We start from the raw sequence: 15,205 nt of genomic DNA on the forward strand, positions 1-15,205 counted from the left end.
AAACTCCACACTATAGACAGGCGCTAGTGTCTGAATAAAAAAAAATAACACCCAAAAACATTTATACCCCCTAGACTTTTTCATGTTTTATTGGTATATACTGGATTACATTTGGTGTATAATTGCAATGACCTTCGATTACTTTATACAGACTACCAGAAAAATAAAAGACAACCAATGTCAGAAAACACCTAATACACCAATTGTGATTCAATGATGGAGAGTATAGACTCCTTGTGGGCTGTTCATTTATGGTGTGGAAATGAAAAGTCAACGTCAAATGTAGAGAATTCAAACCCTTGTGTTTATGTACCTAAAGACAGGATCTCAAATTCACTAAGAAGTAAACGGAACAATCATACATTTGGCACGATGTGTTTTTTTTGCTGACTTAGAACTAAGGCTTTGTTCACACCTGCTTCGATGTGTTCCGTTGTTCTGGTCCGTCAGAGGAGCAGAACAAGGGAGTAACGGAAGCAACGGTTCAGTTGCACAACGGACACCGCCGGAACCCATTGACTTTAATGGGTTCCGTCTGCTTTCCTCGATTTTACCGGAGACAATAGCACAGCAGTAATCTCGGCCAGATCTGCAACGGAGGCACCAACACAGATCTGAATGAAGCCTAAGTGAACGTAGCTAAACCTTAGTAGTAATTCATCGGAGGAGGCAACGTCTGGAGTAGTAACATCAGCTCGTAACTGTGGGACGACAAATTCTTACTAGTCTGTTTTTGTCTTATGTAATAGGAGTTAAAAGCTTTGCTTCTGCTCGAATGGCAAGATGTTGTATGGCAGTGGTGTATATATTGTTAGAAATCTATTCATAAAATTGACCAGAACCGTTTCAGGCTTTGCACGACAATGAACAGATTTTTCATCTTCGTACACTTCATAGAACATGGAAAGAAATAAAATTAGATCAATGACGACAACTAAACTCCAACAGGCTCACATTGTCTGGAATAATTGGCCTCAATAAAAGGAGCCATTTAGTTTCTTTCCCTTACTATTCTAGCCATGTATAGGCGGGCAATTTTCCTAATTGTATTATTGTCTTCTACGTCAGGTTTTAACGTTTTTGTGTATTATGTTTAGGTGATTACGTAATGCTGTAATTTACCCGTTGGAGGATGGATAAAGTCTTCTATCAATCTATGGGGTCAGCAGTGGCTTCGAAAATAGTGGCTTTCCATTCTCTTTAAGAAGACTTCTCTTGTGCTTCACCTACACTTTGGAATCAACTTTTTACTCCTAAACTTCAGCAAACAAGCGATTTATTATGCCTTGGAGCCTGTAACCAGGCTAGACTGCAAGCCATCATTATTGTGGTGTTTGTGGCCAAGGATTTGAACCCCATCAGGACATCTTTATGCAGCTTTGATGGATTTCTATCCGGTATCTTAGAATCTTCTAGCCGATTGGGTGTTTTTGTTTGGTTTTTTTAAAAGCTGGACCCACGGCAATCAGGTGATCGCAGCACTGACTCGATTAGAAAAAGGTAATTGCCGAGATGAAACAAAGTCACCTTTTTTTTTTTTAAACCTCCACTACCCTGCAGTTGTACCGCTTATATTTAATAGACGGTCGTTCAGGGCTTCTATGATGTAATCTGCTTCCAATTCATGCTCTTCTGCACCCACAAGGGCATTACAATGGCCTGGAAGTAAACTGACCCTCTCCCACTCTTGGTTTATTGGATACAGCTGGTCAACGGTATAAAACTGTTCAGAAGTAGTTAATATCCCTATGAAGTTGATAACATTTGGTCTCGGCGGGTGGAATTAGAAACTACAGGCATGTAATTTAATCAAGTTTGTAGGAGGTCATTACGTACTCCATCACGAAAATGTAAAACCTATAGATGTGTGAATGTTGGTCGGCGGTTGTATCATTGCCTGTTCTATGTAGTTGAAATGTTGCTTTGTTTTTGCAAAATTTATGTAAAAAGTTTATTTGAAAGCACAAAAACATATCCAACTCTTGAGTTATAAAATACAAGTAGTAATTAAGTCTGGATTGAAAGGAAAACAAGGGACAAGGAAAACAGATACATAATTACTTTATTTAGAGTTAAGCCAGGATTATAGAAGTCAAAGCACCAAGAGCGTCAGCTTTTGCGTAAAATAAAAAATTGTGGCCTCTAAAGTTTAATAGTCAGTTATATGGTTTTCACTGTGAACTTTCAGAACAGGTATTAACAATACACAGATTCTACCACAACGGTAGGCATTCTGTGGCTTTCCAGGTGGAGAGTTTTCCTTCCAGACATACGTGAAGAGTCAACCACCGAAAAGCCTCAGATTACCTGACGTGGTTCTACATGAATATATAGATGTTAATGCATTTGATTTTACATTATATGAACCTTTAAAAAGATATGTAAGGTTTTTCCCAGTAGTGAAATGTGATAGTCGCCATATAAACAGTTGCCCTGGAACATATTTTAAAAAAATATTTAAAATTGCACCAAGGTTCTGCATAAGGCATTGGGGTCATGTATCTTGATAATCCCAACTCTGATGTATTTTCAGATTGTGACAAATGAAAAGCGTGGCATGATTCTATTAAGAAAAGGGATCGGATTGAGGCTAAGCCATTAGATAAGTCTTTTAAACATCTGCTATAGAGGATGAGCTTTCAAGTGGGTTACTTTTTTTTTTCAATGAAAAAAAAATAAAAATAGGTAATCTTTTTGTCTAGTCTTTGATTAAGCACCTGGGAACTACACTGCTGCTAGCATGATTCGATTTGTATGAAATGGGATTTTTTGGAAAATGGGACATTTCCCGTTTTACTACTTATTTAATGTTCGGGTGCAACAGATGCCAGTGTGGTTTCTTCTCCTGGGTTACCAAAAAAAGGGCTATTAACTCTTTTCCACCTTTACAGGAGTGTACTTAACATAGCCATGAATGCTCCCTAGTAGCTGTTAACATTGCAGTTTGTGTGACTATACGTGCTGTAATGCTACGATGGAGACCAATGGAGTTCCAACCAAAAGTTAAGGACACAGTGGACACCCTTTTTTTTTTTTATCTCTTTACCTCATCTTGATGGCTGCTAGAGGAGCAACCATGGTTACAAACTTTTATAGAGATTGAGACTATGTAATATCTGATGAAAAGTAAATGGGGATAGGAGTTGAAAAAAAACAAAAAACTTAAACTGTATAAACACTCAACTACTAATATAGTCCCACATTGGGCAATGCCCCCCCCCCCCCCCCCCAAAATAAAATTAAAATAAAAAATGTCTCAAAGACCATTTTGCTCTCTTAGCTACTATTTATAAAAATATTGACACAAGATACACTCTGGTCTATCTTCCTGTAAGCCTCTAATATAAAAATAGTTTTGTTAAACTTATTTAGCTGATCTGGAGGATCAGCAGTGCAAGATGAAAAACCCTCCATTAAAATTCCATTTAAAAAAATAAATAAAAAAATGCCCTTTCAAAATTGACGCTAAGATATTTCCTAATAATCCGTTCCCCATAACCAATACTGTATTCTTCAGCAAACAACTGAAAAGTGACCTCAGAATGGTGACCACTGCGAATAGAATATATAAAATTGTTTAAGCATAATGGGATATATCATGCCTATGAAAGAAAATTCATAATGGTGTAACACTGAAGTATTATTACACAAATCAGATTCCATGACAATACCTCCACCCACAGCAGAAAAAAATATATATGTTTTTTGAAGATCCTTTAATTCTGCCATTTGGGAAGGTTGGCGATACACAATGTAATTTTTAGCTAAATCAATGAGATCCGATATGTTCAAACAGATCAATTGCCCATTTCCTATGTTGTCCGAATGTTCATTGACATTGTTCCTCAAAAGAAAAATCTTCTGTAAAAAAATTCTCCCACGTTAAACCAATAAATTTGACTGCTTAAAAAATACTTGCCTATTGTATACAATATAATGGTTGAGGTTTGAAAGAAGTACACCATGTATGGCCGGCCTAAGTCTCAATTACTAATATTGCTTGAAATTAGACCACATTCTTAGAATTTTGGGCCAAATTTAGACAGTTTACAGACAGGATCCTAACCAATAAGATGCAATATCTGGTTCTTGAGCACAGCCAAGTATATGGTCCGTATTTCATGACAAAATTAGCCCTAGACTATTACAGGTAAAGACGAAGCTGCTTGCCTGCAGTCGTACAATGAACATTTAGAAAAAACATTCGTAAATTGCCCCCATGGTGTCCAGCTTTGGATTATAAATTAAATATGGTGTAAAAAAAAATATCAAGCTGCTATGAGGACTGCCAAAGTCTTCCTTTATTTGAAAATAAAAAAATTCCATAAATCAGAAGTGTAGTCACATTTTTCTCGCATATAGGCCGAGGGCTCTGGGAAGAGGGGGCACAGAAGAGAACAAGCCGCCGTCTGGTCACCATCTACATGGTAATATGTACAGATTAGTTTGAGCACCGGGCTGACTTGGCATTTTTTTTTAAGGAGAACAGACAAAAATATATGTCACACAGATATGCCTCAGTGGTTGCCATCCAGGGGCAAAACAAAATGTTCAAAATGTAGATGACCCAAAAGCGCACAAACTAATGAAGGCAGTCAGTCATTGTTGGTAGAAAAGTTTTATGCACCTACAGCTCATCGGGTCACCGGTTAAATTTTTATAGCGGCTGATATTTGGAAGAGTTGAATAGACCTCCAAGACGGCACTCAAAAACATGACTTATAGTAACATCTAAGGTAGGATATTTGCCCACAAAAAGTAGTAGAGAACATATTTAGTGATGTGGATCATCGTGACAAAGATGTTGATAGACTTTCCCACATCATGCGTTGCGAACAGATTAAAAGGTTTATTTTATTCGAAAGCGTGCACCATTCTTTGATGTTTTTTTTTTACCATTTAAGAATATTGACTTAATCTTTACACGCTACTGATGAATAGAGACTATTTTGAAAAAATAAATAAAATTATAGTTCATTACAACACACAAATAACTAAAGGGCAAACAAACCGTACACTAACCAAATGTCAACCAAAAGGATGGCGGTGCACGTACTTTGCTAGACACTTCTAGAAACTGCAATAGCAGTCACCGCTGGCCTTCGCAAAACAGAAATTAAAGCGGGTGTGACCATTTCGTCCAGAGGTCGTATGGCGAGCAGCCATTAGAAGAAAAGAGGCTTCCTGGTTTTGGACAAGCTTAGGTGGCGGCATTACGCCAATTTACTAGTATGTCAGGCTATGGTAATTACAGAGACAGCCAAGCTAAATGCACAGAATATACAGATCTGGTGCAAGTTCATGCTGGTACTTTTTAGGTTCCTAAGCACTAATCTAATACTTTTTATATGTACTGTACACTCACAATGGCTGAATACACAAGTTTGATACTAGCACGTATAGTTTTATGAACTTTTGGTCTATTTACAGATCCACGTACACATTTTACAAAACTTGTGTAGCCCTGGACTACTGATAGGGCAGAAAATGCAGTTATGTGGCAGTCCCCTCCGGCATATGAAGGGTTAGTCATCCTTCTGAAATACTTTTACACTGCAGCAAAAAGGAAAATATTGCCTCATGTCAGCAATTTACACCGTACAACATCGAAGATAATTAAAGTGCACACTTAGAAAAAGAATTGTTCCAGCACAATTGCATATTACGCATTAGTAAGTCTAAAATACTTTGGTATACACATGAATGGTGAAAAATAAAAATAAAAAAATAAAAAATATGGGGGTTGAAGTGAGGTTTCACTATGCTTTGGTACAACAAAAAGGAGTATTGGGCATTTCAATGGAGTCTAAAATCATGGGTTAGTTCATTGCATTAGCAATACAAGCTGCGGATAATGTTCCCCGATCACTACTTGGTTGCATTAGCACGCATGTTTCATTTTAATAATCCACTAAAGGACCAGGCTTGTCCCAAAGCAGAAGATACTGGAGTATTTTTCCCATCAGTAACACTTGAAAAACATCTCTTTGGTTACCTACAAACAGCGGCGAATTGAGAATTCAGGTAAATTGAGCAATTTCCAAGATACAGATGTGCCCCTTCAAGCCAAGTCAGCTGAGCCCAGTAGTAGTCCTGCCTGAAGCCACCAGAGAATTGGAGGACTTTCTCCTCCACCAGCTTTTGAGGCCAAGGGCAACTTGAATGAACTGATGGCCCCAGACCATAGAAAAAGAGCAGTCAGCCTGCCTCTGCTTAGCTTTGTGGCTGCCCCCAAATTATCTTTGCGTTAGATATCCACAAATTTTGTAGCACCCATAAAGTTCTTTAACCGCTCCATATGGACCTTGAAAATGAGCGCCAATCGATCGGCACTACTTTGCTACTTTCACAAGGAGAGATGATCGGAAAGGATAAGGGGGATTGAGCGATAGTTCGTCCCCATACATTTCCATCATTTCGGCAGCACATACAGGGAGATGTGCTGCCGACTAGCGACCATTTTATTGGCTGCATAAATGAGGTAATCAGCCGATGAACGAGCGTCTGCTCCTTCATTGGCTAACTGTTGTCCCGTTTACACACCGGGCAAATGAGGTCGTTCCCGATCATTGCCCTATCATTGGTCCATGTAAAAGGGCCTTAAGGCACAGGCCACACATAAGATCTCACGCACAGTACTTCATGTGGTGATCGGGTTAGATCAGCTCATTTTACACAAATTTTCTTGTTGCCTATATTAGTACGCTTTTGTGTTTTGACAGAAAGGGATGGGATATGGGTTAAATAGTAAGTATTCCAAATCTTCCATTCACAAGCAAACAATTTTCAAGTTTTACCAGCACAAAAAAACCAAAAACAAATAGAAACCCAAATATGATAGATCCCAATTTTAATCTTTACTCAAGTTTTCCTTTATATAACTGACCGGTCTAAAGATGTGAGAGGATCAGTTATGAAGCTCATGGCGCCCATACACATTAGATGAATCTTGACGGGACAGGGCGACTATGTAGTGCAGATTGGGGAAAGAGTCCGGGACACCCCCATGGCAGAAGTTGGGGGAAACGAGGATCAGGGATGTTGGATTACAACATGCCCAATCCTTATTTTTCAGGGTAGATAACCGCCACTAAAGGTGTTCGACAGCAGCTTATTCCCCTCTTCCCATTAAGTACAACACACGCACCCTCAGCCGAGCTCGCCTGTGTATTAGGGTGGGGCGGGTGGTCAAGAGGAATAGCTGTCAGCAGAACAAGCTAAGGTGTATGGCCACCTTTAAAAGCAAAGCACCAAAGACTAAAAGGGAAATAAAAAAAGGCACAGGAAGCAAAAACACTTCTAGTTATGTTTGCATAGAGATGTAGGATCTCTGAACTAAACTTCAAAAGTGTTACGTGTATTAATATTGTGTAACTTACTTGCAGTGCGCCAATCACAGTTGACGTGGCGGCGGCCATTCTGCTGGCTGAACCAATATTCAGAATACAGCCTATCAATTTACTGAGAACTAGGATGATCACTAAGGCATGAGGGAAGAAGGTCCAGCTGGCAAAATATGCAACGTCAACCGTGCTTAAGAGAAGGATACACTTACAAGAATCGGCGAGCATCCATGCTCATACGAACACAGTAATTTACACGAACAAACACACAACATCTTCAGAATGCTCGGCCAGGGAGCAATGGCAACACTGTCCAATGCCACCAATGCGTCTGTCCCAGACAATGGCAGAGTACACTATTACCCCCCTGTTTAAACCAAAGGGGTTAAAATTTAAAGTGCCAGTGCAGTCTTAAAAAATATTTACAAATTGCAAAGAATGCACAGTACCTTAAACACCATAAGAAACAAAGTTCCAAATATTTTATGGAAACGGGAAATAAGTTAATAATGTATCAGCCTGATGCTTTCATGGATGGGTGTAACAGTGGAGATAAAAACGTGTATTAGTGCAAGAAACAACATCACTGGCTCTCGCTGCACAAAGAATCGGATTCTGCAATCGCCATTAAACGCACGGGCGCGGACACGGCTTGAACACACATTAGAAGCTGTTAAAGTACTGCAGATTTTTCCATAAAAATCAATGATCCCTATGCACAATTGCTGACAAGTCGTGTCAGTGGATGCAGAAGTTACCAGCATGAACCTAAGGGTATGTGCACACACTAATTACGTCCGTAATTGACGGACGTATTTCGGCCGCAAGTCCCAGACCGAACACAGTGCAGGGAGCCGGGCTCCTAGCATCATAGTTATGTACGATGCTAGGAGTCCCTGCCTCTCCGTGGAACTACTGTCCCGTACTGTAATCATGTTTTCAGTACGGGACAGTTGTCCTGCAGCGAGGCAGGGACTCCTAGCATCGTACATAACTATGATGCTAGGAGCCCGGCTCCCTGCACTATGTTCGGTCCGGGACTTGCGGCCGAAATACGTCCGTCAATTACGGACGTAATTAGTGTGTGCACATACCCTAAGACTTTCACTAAAGCAATAAAAGGGTTCTCATTAAAAACAACCCCTTTAATCTGAAGGCCACTGAGACCAACAGCTTTTCGCCCCAGGTACAGCCCGAAGCCCTGGTCATACAGTCGATTTGGCCAGGGAAGGTCTAGTTGACTGATCATTTTCCCTGCAAGGGAACATCTAGTATTACATGGTGGCCATTCAGATTAATGTAATATATGGATCCCTCAGGTCCGCAAGAGCAGCGACTCTCCATAGGGGTCCACAGCAGGGCATAGCTCAGTTTTTACATTATGATGATTTTCTGGAAATGGAAGACAATAGTAACTCATTCATAGCCACTGCCAGGTGGAACAAAAGCAGGGTAAAATAGTGTATTAGCCATATTTCACCATAAAAAACTATGGCGGAGATTAATTTGGTGCAAAGGAAAAGTAGAGTAGTTATACATAGCAAACACCAATCACATCGCCTCTTTAATTTTCAAAAGGGCCTTAAAAAAAAAAATAAAAAGGAGCTTGAACCAGATTGGTTGCTATTGGCAACTACTCCACTTTTCCGTCGCACCAGCTTTGATAAATCTCCCCCTATGAGTCCTGAGGTAAAACATCCATGAAACAATTAAAAAGTAAAATTTAACAGGAGACCCATCACCTAAACACAGTGCACAAAACCATTGGGTGGGCTCGGCCAACAATTAGCCCATCAATACACTACCGTGATATCACTCAGGCGTAACACGTTATTTGCCATGTTATTCCCAGAAAATGGGTCCCTTCACTGTGTTGGAGGGGACACATCCCTGAAGCTTTACTGCTGCTGTAAATAAAGTCTCCACGTACACAAGCAAAAAATAATAATTACCTATACAACCCACCGGAGTCAGCCTGTACAGGTTACCACCCGCTAGAACCACACTGCATAACCTAGTAACGTGCCGCTTTCTGCTTTTTTTTTTTTTCTTCGAATGTTTCTTGCATTACTTTATATGTTATGACACCACCTAACAGATGGAACAAAAGCCCGGTACCAGGTCAAAAGACCCCAAAAATGAAGACTATTGACGAACTGGAAATCTCCAAAAACATAAATTCTACCACTGCATCTCATGGTAAAGAACACTTTCATTCAATTGGTTTGGGAAAACTACTACTCCCTAAGGAACAATCATCTTGATCAATGACTACGACCTTATTGTACAAGATACATCACAATGTAAATTCCTCTCCATGTCAAGAACCTGTCTGCATGTTCACTAGAAAGGAGCTCCGAACCCATAGCCTTATAAAAGTGCTACCAAAAACATTCACGGGTTAATGTGTAAGGATTAGAAAACCTTGAAGTTCGATGTAGGTTACTGGTCCTTTAATTAGGTTATCCGACAAGAAACCAAAAGAGAATCTATTTACCAAACAAGTTTTACAAACAAAAAAAACAAAAAACGATCATCCGCCTGCGAAGTAGATTTCACGAGTGGTACGCTTTGTGTGACATCTGAGAGACCAAATGGATGGTTGAAGCCATTACTAGAAAACACAAGTCTATCTGAATGACTTCCCTGTAGAATACAAAAGACGGTACGGATTAAAAACGGAAGAAGGGTCTTTTGGTCTAGAAAGTCTTTTAATATTGTTTTTATTATAGTTATGTCACAAGACTCATCGTGTCAAATCACCACTTTATTAATCTTTACCACCTTGGACAGAGTATATAGTTGCCACATAACAGTATGAACCCAAAGCGTGTGGATCGAAAGGAGCACATGAGGGGGTGGAGCCTGACACTTGTGATAAAAATGTGTCACAGACACAACAGCCACTAGCTGAAAGGCTATGTGCACACGCTAGACTAAAAACGTCTGAAAATCAGAGGCGGTTTTCTCTGAAAACCGTTCCGTATTTTCAGGCGTTTTTGAAGCTGAAAATGAAGCTTCTTTTAATTTGGAGCTTCTTTTCAGGCGTTTTTCATAGTGTTCAATGGAAAATCAGCCTCAAGAAGTGACATGCTACTTTTTACGCTCCGGTTTTTAAAACAGGTGTAAAAAGATGCCCCGTATGAACTAAATGCTGTTTTTCCCATTGATTTCAATAGGCAGATGTTTGCAGGCGTTCAGCTTCCGTTTTTTGAGGCGTAAACGCCCCAAAATACGCCTGAAAACACTGCGTGTGAACATACCCTTATTAATTAGGCTGGGTTTACACCGTTTTTTGCAGGCGGAAAATCTGCCTCAAAATTCTGTTTGGAATTTTGAGGCAGATTTTGCTCTTCCTGCACGCCGTTATTCGCCTGTGGCCATTGAGCGCCGCGGGCAAAAAACGCAGCGAAATATGCTTTCTCTGCCTCCCATTGATGTCAATGAGAGGTCAGAGGCGTAAATGCCTGAAGATAGGGCATGTCCCTTCTTTTTCCCGCGAGACTGTTTTCCCATAGCGGGAAAAAACCGCCTCCCATTGAAATCAATGGGAGGCATTTTTGGCTTGGTTTCCGCGTCAAAAAAACTCCATGTGAACTCCCCCTTACAGCTTAAAAACCACACTGTAATGGTGAATAAAGTCTTTCAAAACACTAAAGGTGAAGAATTAAAAGACACTTTACGACATTATTACAGACTAGTATTTTCCTTAAACGTTTACCCCCGGCTCGCATATCTCTGAAAGCCATTTGTAGAGGAGTCATGTGAGACCAACAGAAGCTCGGAGTAAAGAATAAATGGGTTTAAGCACCAGTTTGGTTGAAAGCAAAAAAAGTCACGCTAACTCATATTGTTGGCTACATCGTAGTAACATGCTACTGACCGCTCGCTTCTCAAAAAGGCCTTCAATTTTATTTCCGCAACAGAACCGCCACAAACATGCCACCTGTCTAGTGTCGTATAGAGAATCTGCAAATCTAGTTGGGAACATTTAAAGTTTTATACTAAACTACTGTTTTAAGAGGAAAAAAACAAACAAAAAACAGGCAGACCTCACCACCTGCTAAATAACGAATATGGAGACTATCCTTGCAGGGGTACAATAAGAGTCAGCATTCGGAAGAACACGCTTCATAGTTCCAAAGAACGCAGAACGGTCTTCCTTACAGGCAGATTATAGTTACCGATACACTTAAAGCTTGAAGTATCATACTCGATTATTTCTAAGTACAGGTACATGTGCTTTGTTAACTGATACAAACCGAGCATATCCTAAGTCTATATGGTGATATTTTGGAAGGTAGAGACCGGAGAATAGAAATGGGTTTTCTTTTATTTCGACTTAATTGGCTCCCTCTCCAACCACCGCACTCTGACTTTTTGCTTATAATGATATTCCTTAAGGAAGTCTTGTAACGTAGATGGCAGAGGAAGTAAATCAATACCATCATAGGTGGTAGCCCTGCAAATGGCAGCTCTGCAGATGTACTGCAGGCTAAACGGGAAAGTTCTATTTAATGGTACCGTAAGTAAAGGTTCAAAAAACATGCAAGAACTAGGATCTTTATAGTGTTCTAAGAGTCCCGTAACGGTGGAGGAGTGAAATACACAGGGATCGTGGGCGTCGAAGCTGAAGTTATGATTCCATTGCTCAATGCGAGCATGGAGAGATCGGTTGTAGCGACGGAAGCTCACAGAGAAAAGGTAGTCCTCTTGTGCGGAATCCCGGAGCAAAAATGTGCCTTCTGGCCTGCCGTCCAGCAATGCTTCTGCCTCGTAGCGATCCATGACTCCCCAGTAACACGGGTTTCCGGTAATCTCTACCAGATCTGGCACAAGGCAGTGAATATAATCAATCTGTGTGTGGACTTTCCAGGCCCCCTGTCTGTTAGTTTGCATATGGCTGTCTCCTGAAAACTGACGCTGCTTTGGACGACGTGAATGCAGGCAGAGAGTCGTGCCATCTTCTTCAGACTCGCAACCGCCGTGTGATGCTGCACTGGTGTCCGCGGACGTTTCAGCCATGCCAGGAGCAAGTTTTGGTCCGAGCTTATATACTGGGTTAACTTGTGCTGTAGCTTCGAATGTGTGGATCTGGGCATTAGGAGGAGGGTCGACACCTTCTTCAATGCTAAGTCTACGCCTCTCACGTAATCGATCTTCTTCGTCTTCGGTGGAAAGCAGAGTGTGCTCAAAAGTATCCAATACACTGGAGTTTGGGCTGACGGGGGCTGTATGTTGTTTAATCAGGTGCCATTTCTGAGCCAGATCGGAGCCTGGTGGAAATGGGCATTTTTCAAGCATTAGCTCTGAAAGATGGATTTTTCTCTTGGTTGCAAAGAGTGGCTTTAATGGTCTGTTATATGTTCTTATAGGAAAACACAATCCTACAGTCTCATTGAGTCTCTGTCTTAAACTGCGACTTCCGATAGCTCGATTAGACAGAACCTCCATGTCATGAACGGATCCCACCACATGTCTTCTGTCTCTTCTTGGAAGTCCACTCCTTTGCCGGACAATTTTCTTATCAGGATCAAGAGAGTTTTGAGTTTTGGTGGAGCAAGAATGCTTCTTTTTACTGCCCCAAGGTGCATGCCGGGTATACGAGTCCCTTCGTGCCAAGCGTGCCCCTGCACCAAGGCCCACATCATTGTCTTTTTCAATACTAATTTCAACTAGTTGTGGCATTTCAGATACACAATTTGGATTTCTCCTATTAGAGCTACTAAATGAAGTCAAGCTTAGATCAGAAGAGATGTTCCTCTGCACAAGACTTGTCGACAGACTAGAGGAAGTTCCTGCTTTCTCTCCGCCACCCAAACACCTGTTTGCATTAACATCCACCACATTGCTTTGATTTCCATCCTCTTCGTGGCTAAATAGATTCTGGCACCGATATTTGAATGTGTTCCACATTTTTCCAACTTTATCCATTGATCAGCAAACCTGAAGAGAAAAGAAAGTCACATATGAGATCAGTAAATAGAAGCATTAGCAGTAAAAGTGATGTAACTTGTAAGGATTATATAACTAGATGAAGGGGAAAAAATTAAGAGAGCAAATTTTTGCATGAATATATTTAAGGATGCTGTTGATCATGATCAACACTGCTCCAAAGAAACGGCGACCTTGTCAAAATAGGGACGGCTTAACTTTTAGCTTACTCCTCCCCACAATTGTGCAAGTTTGCCCCAGATTCTCTAGTTACCTTCCACGCTGCAAAAAATATACTGACTGGTTCATTGGCCACCTAAGAAATGGTTAGAATTTAGATTGAGCCTCATTAGGGGCAGGGACTGCTGATAATCTCTGTACACCGCTGGCACTATACAAGATACAGGAAATAACCTCCCACCAATTGTTCCAAGTTGAGTTTAGGGAACATATTTGTCGATTCTGCAGTCAGTAGAAAACCCATACATGCGTGTTTCAAGCGTTAACTTTGCAAAAGGGGAAGGAAAGAATAGGTCGACATCGGGTCAGGCTGCCACTTCCTAAAGCCCAAGTTCAATACGCAAGTTCGAAAAGGTCTAGGATAAGGTCTATTCTACAACCGTCGCCCAATGTACAACATAGTATAGAAATGTAAAGGAGCGGTTTTTTAAAAAAAAAGCCAAAACGCACAGGTGTGTCATGCAACAATGACACACACACACTTTTTTTTTTTTACAATAAATACACTTTTCAAAATAGAAGTCCCAAAACATGAATATACGCATATTTGGTATCGCTACGTCCATAACAACCTGTACAATATATAACGTTATTTATAATGATGGGTGTATGGTGTAAAAAATTTAAAAAAAAAACTGAGGCGGTACGGTTTTGTTTGTTTTTTTTTCTTTCTACATTTTTGCCAAAATAAAAATATAGAATTCTAGAAATTAAACTATAATGTAAATGTACCAAAACAATGGTACCTACATAAAGTACAACTCGTCCTGCAAATATACACAGTCTAATACAGCTACGTCAGACAAAAAAAAACCCAACACACACCAACAACCCTTAGGCTGGGTTCACACGACCATGTTACGTCCGTAATGGACGGAACGTATTTCGGCCGGAAGACCCGGACCGAACACACTGCAGGGAGCCGGGCTCCTAGCATCATAGTTATGTACGACGCTAGGAGTCCCTGCCTCTCCCTGGAACTACTGTCCTGTACAGAAAACATATTACAGTACGGGACAGTTGTCCGGCAGCGAGGCAGGGACTCCTAGCGTCGTACATAACTATGATGCTAGGAGCCCGGCTCCCTGCAGTGTGTTCGGTCCGGGTCTTCCGGCCGAAATACGTTCCGTCCATTACGGACGTAAAATGGTCGTGTGAACCCAGCCTCACACTCATTTTTAGAAATGGCAAAAAAAGACCAGAAATCACCAGTTACGTCACAAGGGAACAGAATATAATAAAAGGATGTCTGGTCCAGTAGGGTGGTGCAAGAGACCTACAGAACTTCCGTGCCCACTGGTTTAACCCTTTAGAGGCATCATGTAGATGCCCCTCTATAAAGACCACATAACTAATTTCGCCATCAGTTGAGTCACATCTGGTGATGCCACCATGACTGCCAAAATTAGAACACTACATGCAGTACAATGCCAACTTGTCCTAAAAATGACCAGAAAACCTATTTTGCCACAGCAAAACATAAGAGTAGCATAAAAGTTCACCCGCCTGTGATCTCCTGTATGCGACCCAGAACCCTTCTAGTGCTGTACATGACTGCACTACGCAGAACACCGCTTCTTCACGGAGCGCCAATAGCTGGCGACGGTCTGGCGGGTTTGTCCAGTTATTGCAGCCAGAGTTTTATAAAAAAAAAACATGAGTGTGTAAGGGAGATTAAAAAAAAAAAA

General features: G+C 40.8%; 1 protein-coding gene across 3 annotated transcripts in view; it reads right to left on the reverse strand.

The window, feature by feature from the left end:
• Positions 1-15,205, reverse strand: part of SOCS5 (suppressor of cytokine signaling 5) — a 47,579-nt gene that overhangs the window by 9,885 nt on the left and 22,489 nt on the right. For 2 of the 3 annotated variants that reach the window (XM_075863209.1, XM_075863210.1), the window contains one exon: positions 10,036-13,289. The exons of the other annotated variant lie outside the window; for it this stretch is intronic. In XM_075863209.1, coding sequence (XP_075719324.1) covers positions 11,676-13,277 — 1,602 coding nt within the window. In that variant the 5' untranslated portion in view covers positions 13,278-13,289 and the 3' untranslated portion in view covers positions 10,036-11,675. Of the gene's footprint in view, positions 1-10,035; positions 13,290-15,205 lie in introns of those variants that run through there. 3 annotated transcript variants of the gene reach the window in all.

The sequence above is a fragment of the Rhinoderma darwinii genome, chromosome 4 (genome assembly GCF_050947455.1).
Source record: "Rhinoderma darwinii isolate aRhiDar2 chromosome 4, aRhiDar2.hap1, whole genome shotgun sequence".
Lineage (NCBI taxonomy): Eukaryota > Metazoa > Chordata > Amphibia > Anura > Rhinodermatidae > Rhinoderma > Rhinoderma darwinii.